The sequence below is a fragment of the Mixophyes fleayi genome, chromosome 9 (genome assembly GCF_038048845.1).
Source record: "Mixophyes fleayi isolate aMixFle1 chromosome 9, aMixFle1.hap1, whole genome shotgun sequence".
Lineage (NCBI taxonomy): Eukaryota > Metazoa > Chordata > Amphibia > Anura > Limnodynastidae > Mixophyes > Mixophyes fleayi.
In genome coordinates this window covers 103,046,996-103,062,725 of record NC_134410.1, presented here as the reverse complement: position 1 = coordinate 103,062,725, position 15,730 = coordinate 103,046,996, and the positions used below count along the sequence as shown (strand labels likewise).

Here is a 15,730-nt window from a genome sequence, read left to right as displayed (position 1 = left end):
TTGCGGTACCGTAGTACAGGAAAAAGTGCTCTGAACATAGAAGGAGTTGCTTTCTTAAAGAGTAATTTATGGCCATTTTGCGACCAACTACGCATGTGCGCCAGAATTTATTTTCCTGTTGATCCTCCGCATTTATCAACATATGGGAGCTGGTTGCTCTGTATAGATAAAGTGAAATATAAGCAAGCCATAGACGTTTTGAACAAAGCACCTGAACACACACACCTAAACACACTTTTAAATAACCACTAGTAGAAATTCATCTTTTATATGCGGTTTCAGCCAGCGTTTGTGTAGAAAATAGAATGTGCCGCAGCCTGAGACAGACCACTTCTCTTGTCATTACACTGTGAAGAATTGTAATCAGCAGCATGACTGGAAACCACTCTTTGAGAGGAAGGGTTATGTATGAGGACTGTACAATGGCTCTACAAGGTCATCAGATGGGAAATTAATAAAGTGTAGTATTCAGCCACAACAGGCTCTAGATAAGATTACATTTGATTGACTGTAGAATGATGCAGCAGATTAGATCAGCAGGTTTGTTGCTTTATAATTCTTGTTTGGGACTAGTCAGATAAGAAATCATATTGCTATCTATGGTAACAGGGATAAATGACAGGGAATTACTTAGTCATGACAGCAGAGACCTGCAGTACAAGTAGCCATTTAAGTGTTTCTATAATGATAACTGCTTGTCTGACCACACCACCATGAATAAACCAGACATTAGGGAGACATAGGAAGAGAGAATGTTATGGAGAAGCTCATGTATAATATCCGGCACCAAAATAAAAGCTGGCATATGAATCTGAATGCTGGCGCTGCATAAACAAGCAAATTGCCTCAGGAGCAATTAATATATAAACTGTAACTACAATAGTCAAAGCTGCAATCCCACAAAACAATTCTGTAAATATTCTGTAAATATTTTTTTTAAATGTGCCACTCTTGTTACCTGCAAGAAAACAGATAAACGGGTTCTATTTATCTTAGGTTTTTTTTCAAGCTGTTAATGATTTACAGTTTGCCATGGTATGACAATCACAGTCACAAGCATATGATGTCGTGAGCAGGTAAGTCAGTGCATCACAAAGCTCTGCCTAATAAAATAAAGAGGTTTATGTGGGATCGCAGCTTTTTAATATAAGACTTTCATAAATGGTTAGCTTTTACTTTGCGTAATGTAGGCCATTTTTGCAGGACAACAGTCAATTTCCTTAGTAGTAGCCGGGTGGTATCATCCACTGACTAAAACCAATAAAACAGAGTCTCAATCCCATCCCTGTAAAGAAGTCACTGACTCCCAAAGCCCTAGCAAGGGCATTTACATATTACAGTGAGAGGAAAACACCAGTATAGATTTATATATAATTGTGTGTATTGCTGGGACGGTGAGGAATATTATTTTTATAACACACATCATTTATGATGTCAGCTTTAACAAAGTACTATAGGAAGCCAGAAGTGTTATGTGTACCAGAAAAGATTACTGTGCATCCTTAATAAATTACATTTAAAGACCAGTATTTTTTTTTTTCATATGTACAAAAGCACCTCTATTTGGCTGAGAAGTGCATACACACCCAATTCCACTTTTGGGTAGTGTTGTGCTCTTACCTATACAAAAATAGCATTTGTACTGTAAGAACATGATTTTGAGGTTACGTATCACCGACACATTAATGGTTAGATGAAATTGTAAAATGCACATATTTTCATGTGTTAACATAAAGTAGGGTACCAAGTAGTCTGCACGACAAGACACACTACTGAAATCAGCAATACTGTAAGGCAGCAATAAGCATTCCTCATTAAATCTGTCTGCTTCAATGTAGCCATGCTATTAACAGACTATGCATTCTGATTGATCTGCTTGAGCTTAAGTGGAGTCAAACACAAAAAATGAACATATACAATAGAAGATGCCGCTATGCTTTTTAATGTAATGTTTTTTCTCTGTAATAGTTTCAATCTGGCATCAGCTTTGTGCAGAGTAAGGTACAGGACAGCGCAGAAAAGATTTCAGCTGCTATTGTACTTATTGACCATGAGGTTATCAAACAAACAGCGCAAAACAGAAATGTGGGCTGCTCAGGGCCCAAATCCATCACATACTACTAATGTTACTGATGCTGGTGGCTACCATACCTCCCACGGGCCCTGTATTTCTTTTGTGGTCTCACCAATGTGGTATTATAGCTGTATTTTTTTTTTTTTTAATACACTCTCTAGCAGCAACCCTGAAAAAAAAATGGCTGTACGGAGCAGCCCTTGTTTATCTCACAGCCCTGCGACATAAACAGGAGAGAGGATAAGTTGTGAGCAAGAGAACCAATCACGGGCTCTGGATAGGGTGAGGGGGGACGTTCGTAAAACATGTTCTTAGATGGTAGTGCAGCTCTAAATACAACCTTTATTATTCCAGCTAGTGACAGGGAAAATGAATAAATGAAAAGCACAGTTAATCATGTTGCATATGAAAAGAATACAAACAGCAAAGCCCTTCATAAGGATTATAAAGGTTGTGGGTTTTTTTTTTAATTCACTAGATCTTTTTTTTTTAATAAGTTGCTCAATAAATTTTGCCATATTTTTGTAAAAGACTTTAACTTTGTAATCCTAACTTAATGTGCTCCCATCAGCTAACCAAATAGAAATCATGTGAGCTGTGTTTTAAACAACCAAGAAGGTCATTTGTAAACCCCAAAGACTAGACCTCTTTATAAGAACACATATGTGGTGTGTAGATCGGGCACTTTGGTAATGGCCATCATCTTGCCCTGTTTCCTACACTCTGGACTGCTGATGGTAACCTACATTCACAGCAACTTTACAGATTGCATAGTCACTCAAATGTGTCTTTAGCAGCAGACAACTACTTTGGAAACTATATTTAGAATAAATTATTCAAAAAAAAATAAACAGCTATGCTTTACGAAGGTGATTTAATTGGTCAAAGGTTCTGCCTGCCACAGCACAACAGAGTCCCCTTAATTACTGTCTGGAGATGTGAAACATTTCTAGACTTGAGCAACATCAAACTAGTTTATTAAGTACCGATTAATGCTGGGTTCCTTTGAACAAATTAATTTTAATGCTGCAGATTTTAATTCAGATCAGTGGAAAACATTATTCTTATTCAAACATAAAACATATCTAAAAGGATCAGGCTTGGAATATAAGTTTAGAAAACAAGGGGAAACAAACAAGATTTTTCCTTTTGGATTAAAGGGTATGTGTGCTAGGTCATCTTAACTACAAGTGAGAATTTAATGTAGAAACCTATCCACCCTGTATATAGTCTGTCACAAACAGTTCCATGAAAAGTTTACTAAGCGATGAGCACAGTTACATTATAGGAGACTTCTGAAATCTTCATATTACAAATAAGCTGTCCTCCTGTGACTTTCTGGCTCATTTCCAATGGCACACAAACTATCAGGCCAAGGAGCTCACCAAGGATTGAGACAGACAGGTATTTTGACAGCATTAGCAGTTTTTAGTCATGTGTTTGCAGCATACACAGAGCAGTACACACAATTGAAGATTCAACAACTTTTTCCCCTAAATATTTTCCAACTTCAAATACAGACTGTTTTTTTCCCCTCTAAGCCAAATGTTTCTTACACTGCCGTGACTGGGCTAAGTTTACCAGCTAGCCGAAAAAATAAATAATTAACATTCCATCTGAACAGAGCATTATAGCAGGGAACGGTTTAAAGTATTTTGTATCATTGAATCCCACACTAAATCTTGTAGACATTTCCTTTAATCGCTCTCCAAAACACCCCCTCCACAAGATTCAGAGAAAATGAGAGTGACACTAGATCTGTCTCATTGGGTTTCGCAGTTGCACAAATGAAAGATTGGTCAGAGCAGGGCAAAGGTTCCAGTAATAGTTTATGACATGATACCTCCTAGACAGCAACTTCCTATTGACACCCACAAATCCTTTTCTATTCTGGGGCAATGCTGACAACAACGTTTTGCTGTTGGCACATGACCATAGTGGCATGTGGACGGCTGTTAGAGAGGACTGCACTGTGCTCTACCTCCCACATAACCATAAAACTGTAAAAACTGTGTGACAGCAGTGGGAAATTACACAGTATATATCACACCAAAGATGGGAGTGTTCTGAAGATCTAGAAGAAAACTCAGTTCAGCTGCTGGACCCAGTGAGTTGAACGGTCATCTCTGTTCTTTCTTTGGTGATCTTTACGGCTCCTTCTGTCAAAGTGTCCTGGCTCTGTGTCCAACTGTGAGCATGATGCCAAACTTCAATACCTGGCAAACAGCTACTCTGAGCTGGCAGCAGTGCCAGTACAGCACAAAGGCCAGAAAGCCTTCTCCAGAACCAGTGGCAGAAGGAGGTTCACTTAATTCATGGCGAAGGATGGTCCTGGTTTCTAGCAGCTGATTTCAATAATGACAGGTTAATTTTCCATGTCTCCATCTTCCTCTGTCTCCCCTCATACCAGCCATACCACACCACCAGTAACTGCACACAAATTCCAGTTGCCAATGGCGGCTTTATTATTGGCAGCTGATAATGCTTCTGCTTTGCAGTAGACACATACACTTTCCCCACAGCATCTACAATTGTTATTCCAGTACCGTATATATCAACTGTTCCCAACAATTCCCATTAGATCTTTATCAACTATTTCATGTACGTAAATTATTTGCATTATGATCCCTTCAATGTAAAGTGCTCCATAATATATTGGCACTTTATAAATAAAGGATAATAACCACCCTAAAACCCACCAATAAGTTTAACCCCTTTAAATAATTACATATAATAACCCTTGTTTATTTATTCCTGCCGATGCAAGATAACAGCTGTAGCATATTATAAATGTACACATGCACTTCTCAGTCCTGTGAAAATACTATTGTCACATGTATTTTAACAATATATGTTAAAACTACTGCTCTTATAAATGTTATTATACTGATCTTAACAATGTTTTTTTTTTATATAAGTAATCATGGATAACCTTTCTTGAGCTGTAACTGTGATTTCAATATTATATTATATAACTAGGTCTATTGGGCTGGCTAGAAAAAAAGAAATGGCACCCAACAGAGTAAATAAATGAAAGCTGGAAGCTACAAAAAGACTTCAGAGAACTACATCAAGCTCGCAGGAAATCTATGGAGTATCAATAGTTCATTATATATAACATCCAAATGATAAAATACAGCTATTGGACACAAACTCACCTCTACAGATACAATACTAAAATGACAATGTACAGTTTTCGGGTGTTAGAGCAGAATATCTAGGTCTGGCTGTAAGTGTGACTTATCATGAGGACTTGGGTTACAGTAATTATCTGTGACCCAGAAAGATATCTCTGTGTGTTTTCAAAACATAAAATAAACTTCAGGCTCTATTAAATATAATGCTGCATAATATAGTAAAAATTGGTGTTATATACCAATATCACTGTTTACCCATTTAGGTTTATCTATGGGGGTTCCAGTCCATAGATGTCGCATGTGCTTGAGCTGTATTCTGTGAGAGCTACTAAACACACAATACCTCCTAATAAAGCAGCACATTCCTCAGCGGAATGCTTTGGCTGCTGCTGAGAGTTGCAGAATGGAAGTCTCTTCTCACTACATGTCAGACAAACTTAGTGTGCTGTGAAAACTTTTGAAAAGATGCAATGAACTAAAAGAATATTAATTACTGAAAAGGAGGCAGTCAGCTGCATTAGACTCAAGCTTCATCTCACAGTTCAGGGGTCACAGGACCAGATTATAACAGCCACTAATATGCAGATCTCCAGGGTAGTCATAAATGTGCCCTATAAAAGGAAAATGCATAAAAATCCATACTACATCATCAGCACTGAACCAGAACAAATGGGAAAATGTATATTCATCAGAATTTCGTGGGCAAGAATAGTTATGCCTGGAAAAATTGATGATGAACTTGTATTACAAACACAGGAAGTCTATGAGATTAAGGCAACATCATTTCTAACCAACCTAGTAGGGAATCACCATTCTCCCGACTTATTCTGTCAGGATAGTTCAATGTATCTACTAAACATTTCATATTTAATGTGTCATCACCAAAATCAGGAAGCTGTGAAACATCTTTATAAACTAAAACACTGCAAAGAAACATACTTGACTACCTTTTTTATTTTGTAACTCTCAACTTGATCTAATATTATTGTTATGATTGCTATGTAAGTGTGTTTGTGGCAGTAAGGGTAGTGTCACATAAGTGCTTTGTGCACCGTCATTATTTTAGCTCCAGGAAGCCAGCGTCACTTCCCTGCACACTGCATACAGTATAAATGCTGAATTCCTGTCACAAGAGTACTTATATACTCAATTAATACTAATTACACTGATTCATCCTGATCAATAATTAACTAATTTGACTGGATTCTTACTGGGCATCACACTTGTTTTAGAGACACACAGACCATATTGGGCCAATCAGTCAGCATGTATGTGCACCTTTACTCTCTGGGTAGCATGCAGGTATGGTAAAAGGTGTGGTGAGGGAGCAAAAATGTGGGCGAGAAGCCTGGGGCAGAGTGCTGAATGTGCGTCATCATCACCAACTATTTATATAGTGTCACTAATTCTGCAGCGCTGTACAGAGGACTCACTCACATCAGTCTTTGCCCCAATTGATCTTACAATCTTAATTCTCTAACATACACATAGATCGAGAGAGACTAAGGTCAATTTTAATGGCAGACAATAAACCTACTAGTATGTTTTTGGAGTGTGGGAGGAAACTGGAGCACATGGAGGAAACCCATGTAAACACAGGGAGAACATACAAACTCCACACAGATAAGGCCATGGTCAGGAATCAAACTGGGGTCTCCTATAAAAGCCTGGAGCAGAGAACTGAATGTGGGTCTCCAATGAAGCCTGAAGCAGACAGCTGAATGCGGGTCTTCAATGAAGCCTGGAACAAAAAACTGAATGCGGGACTCCTATGAAGCCTGGAGCAGAAAACTGAATGTGGGTCAAATATGAAACCGGGAGCAGAGAGCTGAATGGGAGTCTCCTTATGAAGCCTGGAGCCGAGCGCTGAATGCGGGACTCCTTATGAAGCCTGGAGCCGAGCGCTGAATGCGGGACTCCTTATGAAGCCTGGAGCCGAGCGCTGAATGCGGGACTCCTTATGAAGCCTGGAGCCGAGCGCTGAATGCGGGACTCCTTATGAAGCCTGGAGCCGAGCGCTGAATGCGGGACTCCTTATGAAGCCTGGAGCCGAGCGCTGAATGCGGGACTCCTTATGAAGCCTGGAGCCGAGCGCTGAAGGCGGGACTCCTTATGAAGCCTGGAGCCGAGCGCTGAAGGCGGGACTCCTTATGAAGCCTGGAGCCGAGCGCTGAAGGCGGGACTCCTTATGAAGCCTGGAGCCGAGCGCTGAAGGCGGGACTCCTTATGAAGCCTGGAGCCGAGCGCTGAAGGCGGGACTCCTTATGAAGCCTGGAGCCGAGCGCTGAAGGCGGGACTCCTTATGAAGCCTGGAGCCGAGCGCTGAAGGCGGGACTCCTTATGAAGCCTGGAGCCGAGCGCTGAAGGCGGGACTCCTTATGAAGCCTGGAGCCGAGCGCTGAAGGCGGGACTCCTTATGAAGCCTGGAGCCGAGCGCTGAAGGCGGGACTCCTTATGAAGCCTGGAGCCGAGCGCTGAAGGCGGGACTCCTTATGAAGCCTGGAGCCGAGCGCTGAAGGCGGGACTCCTTATGAAGCCTGGAGCCGAGCGCTGAAGGCGGGACTCCTTATGAAGCCTGGAGCAGAGCGCTGAATGCGGGACTCCTTATGAAGCCTGGAGCTGAGCGCTGAATGCGGGACTCCTTATGAAGCCTGGAGCTGAGCGCTGAATGCGGGACTCCTTATGAAGCCTGGAGCTGAGCGCTGAATGCGGGACTCCTTATGAAGCCTGGAGCCGAGCGCTGAATGTGTTAAAAAGTGACACAAAATTGGTATAGTAATTAAGTTCTAAACCACCCTCACTTGTCTGGTGTCCACTGGAGTATAATACAGTAAAACACACTAGTTCCTAAAAATCTTAATAAAATGCAGGTGTTGTGCATAGACCTGAAAGCTGTGAAACATCTTAATGTCTGTTGTATTAAACGCTCCCCCCCTTCATTAGATAACATCCATGGTATTACCTGTGCACTTTGTGTGATCTCCTCTCTCTCTTTCACGGTCATGTAGGCCAAGGCATCTGTGGGTTCCCTTTCACATGGGTCATGCAGACCTGGCCCTCCTAGATGAAATAAATACAATATTCTTCATGGTGTACACACTCTCAAACATTTTATTTTGAATGAATGTAAAAGTGGCAGCAATTTCACAGTACTGTTTAAATGGAGATAAGAATATAAAAATAATGATTCACAAATTTGAATTCTATATTATTCCAACTTCTGGGGTAAATATGACATAATATATTCTTTACAAAACACCATTATTTGTCTTTTTTCAAGGGAGAAATAGTAGTAGCTCGGATAAATGGACACACATTTAGAAAGTATAACGTCTGTGTTTAATAGTGACCTTTACCTGACTTTTTGAAAGCATAGCTTACTTTTTGATTCTATTTTAAGTCAGATATATTCTGCAATCAGAGGACTTCTTAAAAGTAAGAACCGTAATCTCCTGTGGTAAAATTATGTTACAATTGATTGTGCTAATTAACTTACATCAGTAATGCAATATAGGAATAGCAGCGCAAACACTTTCTGCATGGGATGTCAATTATTATTTCACCGGAAAGAAAACTAAAGAAAAAGAACTAACATATAAATAATAAAAATAAATAATCAGAACAGCATTGCTCCAATCACAAACTCTGCAATTTGGCCCATCATATGTGAGGCCTAATTGGCCACAGAAGCGTTTGCTCAGTGATCCCGTCTAACGGCCTGATTTGCCAGTGTTTGGGAAGCTCCTCTGTGATATCCCTCAATCACATCTTGTCTCCATACCACATTATTATGCTGTGTACAAGTCGTACCAGGCAAAATGATGCCAAACGCCAGGCACTCCATGACTCTCCGTAATGCTTCCCCGGCACCCAGTGGTCGATTACATGTTCCTATTGATTTTTCACATATGAGTTCTAATGGCTGAGAAAAATGAGAAGCACCGTGTGAGTCCTAACATCTCAACACACAATTATTATATTCTGGGATGAATGTGATTTACATTTTTGGTCATAATAGTTAAAACTGTTACAGTGAAATTGAGTATGTACTGGAATATGAAATATTAGGCTAATAACAAGGCAGATATAACAAAGGTTAAATCATTTTATGATAATATACAATAGTTTGTGGCCTGCACCGAATGCAAACATAGCATTTTATTGCACAATGCCGCATTAATTGAACATATGTGAAAATGGATAAACTAAATGTATTACTGGAGGTAATCCGCCAGCACTGTATCAGGTCCACCCAACTGATTCATCAGAAGTCACACTCACCCATCCCTTCAGCCGGGCCCAGGTCGGTACTCTGTTGCACAAATCTCGCAGAATGCGCAGTACAATTACACAAGATTTTAATCCATTTGCTCTTGCCTGGAATAGATAAAATGGTTCCAGTTCTGCTGTTGTGCTCACTCTTTACCCCAACCTACAAAGGCCTCGGACAGATTCTTTAATGCGATTACTGAGTAGTAAATGATTAAGTTCATGCAAAGAAAATTACAGAAATGACAAAACATCCATGTTTAGAAAGGTCAGGCTTTAAATAGAACTGAAAAGCTTCATGTAAAGATTGCTTTTGTAGCCTCATGATAATAATGTGTCAGCTAGCACTACTGAATCTAAACCCATTCAAAACAGCACCAGTGCCACCTGTGGGCTGGGCAGGAGGCCACGTGGCAGGGTTTACATGTGGACAATTTTGATTGGGCAAGATGGTTGCCAATTGTGTGTCATCAACACAATTAACAACTCATCAGCTGGAAAACAATGAACAATCTCCAGTAGGCCATATAGATGGCACAGCTGATAGCCAAGCATGACTTAATAATAAATATAGAATTATATACTACTCAGGTCTATTATAATGGATTATGGTACAGAAGTTTATAAAGAAATCTAATAAGAATCTCATAAGGCTACAATAACAATAAGGTAAGAACAAATAGCCAACCTGAAACCATTTGGCATGTCGAAGAGACGCCAAGGCGTTCAGGCATTTCTGCCTGTCCAATAAGTCCGGAGGATCTTTCATCGCAACATTTTCTACTGATAAGATGGGATAAAAAAAAAAGACAGATACAATTTGACCAAGGGGATTCTGTCACAGGAAGAGTATGGCAGCATCTGAACAAGCTAATAAGACTCCCAGAGAAACTGAATGGTTCACAAAGTGCACAGCGGTTATATTATCCAAAGGCCATTCAAGTAGTAATGTGCAACACAAAGCAAAGGAGGCATTCACTTCCAGTTTACAAATCGATAACAGCTATGTACCATCTGGGATCTTATTAAAAATGCACAACATATTTCAGGACGTGAAAATAGGCACATAGCACTTCTTGACTCACCCAGCAACAGTCATTGTAATGTTATTTTCCATTCCTAAGTGTCGAGACACAGGATTTTACTTGTGTTTGGGGGGGGATGAGTAGACCTATAATGCAGGTGTGAGTAAAGTGTTGTTTAAATGGTTGTACTGAAGTATAAATAAGGAAAGATGATAAGGATATCATTAAAAAAGCCTGCAGTAGAAGCACATTTATACACTTCTATGGCCACAGCATATTGATATGACTTTAATACTTTTTTTATTCCCTACAGCAATGTTGAAATGAAAGCTATAAATCTAAATGGTAAAGATTGCAGGCTTAGAACCTTTGGCATTACCATTTTTTCAGACAGATGTTTTATCCACCATAATGTGAGCAGTCATTATACCTAGAGGAAATACAAGACATTAACCATGGTTATGTCGGTATAATATTCAGGCTGCACAGTATGTGCAATTATCATGGAGTTTTACTAAGCTGGTCTTAAATGTTCCTTCAACTTTTATCATTATTTAAAACAGGGTCAAGACCAGACAACAATGTAAAACTTTTATATTTTTCCCTTAAAATACTACACGGTTTAGATCACTTATGGCTTCTATTAATTAAGAGACTGTGGGGATATTGGTGCTGTCTTGTGGCAATATTATTACACTGCTTGAAGGCCGCCTGAAAATTCACAACTTCGCCAAAGTCAAAGATGGAGACACAAAACAGGCCCCCATTAAAGATAAAGGACAAGATATGAACACGATCAGCTCTGAAAAGTTCTTGGGCCGCTGCCTTTGGCTATTAACGCTACTAAAAGGGCATTCTCTCCATCCCTTTAGCTCCTTACAATAATCTCACTACACAAAATAGAGTCTCTTTCTGCACTGCTTCAGAAAATGTGCATCTACTCCGTACTTTACTGGTAATGTAGGCCCTGCCCAACAGCTCCGCTCTCCTTTTCTACACTGGTGCTCCTCTGTAAACGCAACCATCTTGCAACAGTAAACCTATCATTTGGCGAAAATCTAGGTTCATGGCAGATCCAATGCTATTGCGGTTAACAGCCAGCCTTCATTGTGACGAATGTGGGTGTATCTATAATTTTGGGGGGCAGACTGTAGTCCAGTTTATACAGGGTATGTAGAGCTCATTTGAAGTCATCGCTGTTTGGGTACGAACACAAATAATATCTATGCAATCCCTCCATAACTACAGGTTGGGTTATTTAAGAAATATCAGCTGGTGTCCAAACATTTCTGGGATTTATTACTTTTTAGGGACACAGCTCTTACTGAATGCCCATTGTATAGAAATAAAACTACCAAAACACATCAATCATTACACAGTAAAATTCTATAATTGTTTAATTTGCCAAAAAGACTAATGGCACACTGTAAATACTGGCTCTGGATTCAATCCCTTTACCAGTTTTCATATTATAAAGAATTGATGGCCTCTTTGCTGCAATAGACATCTAGACTTTGTCTCTTTTATGTTGCTCTGATGTAAACCTTTCTTTCAGTCTTGAATATATGACTTAAATAGATTTTTTTTTGATTTTTTTTCTAATAAAACTTTTTCCCCCCTACCTGATGGGAGATTAACAGAACATAAACACATAGCCAGAAATGGAACTGAAATTCTACTTGTGAAAGCAGACTGACAGAGGGTATGCGTCTCTAATCAAATCCAATCTGACAAAAGGAAGGAAGCGTTAAACAATGTGTGCAGACTTGAAAGAGGACTGAGAATGTGTTCTTTATTTTAGATTGTATTTCCTTTTTAATCTTTAGTTTGGCTTTGAATAAATCTGTGCTTTTCGAGACTTCCCTCATTAATGAAGCTCACAGGTTGATAGATAAAACATCAAAATGAAATCCTGCCTTCTAAAAATGATCAAATGTTGAAAGATTCAATCCATTAATATTGCTGATTAAAAATCCAAGATAGACTCATATAGATGCAAAAAGTGTTCTGTGAAGAAAGAGGTCTGAGTTGTCTCCATTTCTGTGTATTTATGTTTTCATAAAGGTTATCCCCAGGTTCTGATTGTCAGAAGTGCTACAGACATATTTTCCATTCTGACGAACTCCACAGCAGATGTTTGCATTGCATTATTTCTTGCTAACATGTTCAAGACATCACAGAGCTCAGATTAGACACTTTTTGTTTCCTTAAAGGAATTCAGCAAAAGTTTAAAGGTACAGTCCCACCAATAGGAAATATAAAAGCACATGGTAATAGAAATAAAAAGTGTAGATGTTGTGGTCACCTGCAGCTAAGTTCACTATGCTACTGTGATCATTAATGGGGATATATGGCAATGCATGCCATTTGCCAAAGAAAAACAAAAAGTATAATTGATCCAAACCAATAGTTGAGCGCAGTCAGAGCCAGTTGCTGCTTTATACTAGCCAAATGGTATGTTATAAATAAAAATGGAGCATTCATTATTATTTACATTATAAAATGCATCTGGAAATATTAATTGTAAACATCAACTTTAAAAACAAGTAAGCATGATGCGTTGTGGCTTATGGTGCAACAATCTTCACCATCTCCTCTTAGTATATCAAATTAAATACAGAGTTCAGTTTATCTACACATATCCAGCAGTGCAGTACATAATCACTTCATTAAAAAGAAAAGTTTCCACTCCCACCAGTTGCTCATTGGGTTAGTAGCCATGATCACACAACAATCCTTAATTCGGCATTGCCCTAAGGGGAACACTATCCCCAGAAGTGCTGCCTCACAGTTCTGGGGCCATAAGATTACAACCAATGGACTATCTGTGTTGATTTTGTATGTTCTCTCAGTGTTCATGTCGGCTACCTACGATATACTATTAGGTTAACTGATCCTAGTGTGCTTGTGTTATAGAGAGCTCAGACCGTAAGCTCCAATGCGGCAGGGACTGATGTGAATGATTAAAACATTATTTGTAAAGAATTGCATAATATATTGGCGCTACATAAGAGAGAAGGAGGGAGAGACAGGTGCCATTGGCCCGACTAGGATTGTGCATTCGTGTAATTTGAACTCCTAAGTATCACCAACTATTGTGTATGTAGCTGTGTGAATCTTTTCATTGACTTATGGGATTAATCAGTCCATTAGTATACGGAAGCTATTTTTTAAACCACCATATGGTCAATAAAGTGATAAAAGAATGCATAATAAGTAACTAGTATCAACATATTCAGGAGTTTATACAGCAGGAACCAGATAACTTTCTTGGCTACGGACAATTGTGATAGATAATTACAGAGACTAACTGTTTGAGTGATGCTTTTGGCTTTTCCAATATAGTGATGGCTGTTGATGCTACTTGTTTCTAGTTATTGACCCACTAACTGAAGTGATAATATACAGTTACTTTAACATTAATACACACATTGCTAAATTGTCTCTTTCTTAATCCCAGCATTCCTTTGAGGGAGCATACTAATTTCAAAGTTGATGTTTAGTGTACTATATATGGTTTGGGGCATGACAGTAATTGCTTGCAATTTTTTACTATTCAGAATCAAAGTTATTAGCAACGCTTAATCATCAGGTATTAAAAAATAAGTAAAAATAAATGAAAATTCTGGGACTGTACCTTTAAATTGGAGGTCCAATGCACAGCTTGCAAAGCACATGGATTTAGCCATTTCATTTCAATGTGAACATCTGCTCTAAGTTCACATATAAATTGGAAATAACTACAGAAAATGAGTGGTTATGAAGAGCTGAAAACACAGACTGAAAGGCTGCAAAATGTGCTGGTCTCTACAAAGCTAGAAATCACAATGTTTGGGTAATGCCTTAATAGCCTTTGTGTGGTAAGATCAGTGAATAGTGTCATGATTACAATGGCTTGAAGCTATCCAGAGCAGCACTGGGAGTTACAGAGTATAACATACTTTGCTTAAGAGGCTAACCTCTCTGATGGGCAAAGCATATACTTATACTGGAGAATGCAAGTGTGAAAATACAGGTTCTGTTTACATAGTAGACATACAGCTACAGAAGATACAATACCCAAAATGACAAATACTTAAGACCACACTACATAAAGTTTGCACTCCCACAATATATAACAATATGAAGACACAGGAGACAGATATCTTTAAAGTACTCTGAAACAATGTGACTAACCCTCTCATGTGCATAAAACATATTGGGATTTTTTTTTAGCAGTAGATCTTTTCTATCTTAATTTTGTGTTGATGAACAAAGTATGTATAGATAATTGTTCTACCCAAATAGCAATGCAGACAACACATCCATTATTTCCTTGTGCAGGCACTAGGGAGTCTCTGCATGCTGTAATTAATGTGAGAGTTGAAGGCTTTTCATATCAAGAAAAAAAGCACATCTCTGGGTGAGAATACATGACTGCACGCAATGTGTTTCTGTGCATATTTACCACAATTTAGGCACAGAAAACATTGCTCATTTATGCACGCACCTCTATGAGGTTACACTTCTACCGTAATCATCACACTTCTGAAGCTGTGTACAATAGCACACTGAAGTCTCAACAAATAATACTCCAGACAAATGTGGGTCAAAGTATGCTCTGCCTCCCAGTGTACAGTGGTGTATCAAATATAGCTTGGTTTGCAATTATCACTGCCTAGCACAGCATTGTCATGCAGCCAGTCAGCACCTGTGTGCAGAATCCTATCAAAAGTACAGATGAAGGGATCATGGGGTGGGGGAAAGAAGAAAACAGACTTGCATCAGACTGTCTTGTACATTAACATCATTAGAATGAAGTGTCTTCATGCTCTGTTTGGATGTTACGCCCAGACTTGTTCACAGGGGCTTACATTTTAATCATCAGCTCTTATGATCAGGGACCAGTTGCACATAGCTGAATGTGTTAAAGCCCTATATATTTGTCACACTAAGTGAAAATAAATAAATGTATGTGTAATGTTAGCCTAAGAATATGCTTGGTGTGATCAGATTGGCATTAACAAGAGTGTGTAATAATTATATATATAATCAAACAACATTATTATAAGTCTTGTTAATATGGTGAACTATAGATGATAATCACATATCCTAAATACAATAACAATGATATTTTATATATCTCAGCACCATAATGCAGATGCCACTATTATATTATTATATAGCTCTCCACTAAGTAAAATAATAACAAATAATAAATATAACTTACTGAACTACTGTCAGTG

The 15,730-nt window shown here is 38.8% G+C and overlaps 1 protein-coding gene across 4 annotated transcripts in view; it reads right to left on the bottom strand.

The window, feature by feature from the left end:
* STRBP (spermatid perinuclear RNA binding protein) overlaps positions 1 to 15,730 on the bottom strand; it is a 130,605-nt gene that overhangs the window by 30,803 nt on the left and 84,072 nt on the right. For 3 of the 4 annotated variants that reach the window (XM_075184734.1, XM_075184735.1, XM_075184736.1), the window contains exons 7-10: positions 10,169 to 10,263; positions 9,493 to 9,588; positions 9,022 to 9,133; positions 8,174 to 8,271 (exon numbers count right to left, since the gene is read on the bottom strand). In XM_075184734.1, the coding sequence (XP_075040835.1) occupies positions 8,174 to 8,271; positions 9,022 to 9,133; positions 9,493 to 9,588; positions 10,169 to 10,263 (401 nt within the window). The remainder of the gene's footprint in view (positions 1 to 8,173; positions 8,272 to 9,021; positions 9,134 to 9,492; positions 9,589 to 10,168; positions 10,264 to 15,730) is intronic. The other variant, XM_075184737.1, reaches the window with a different exon arrangement.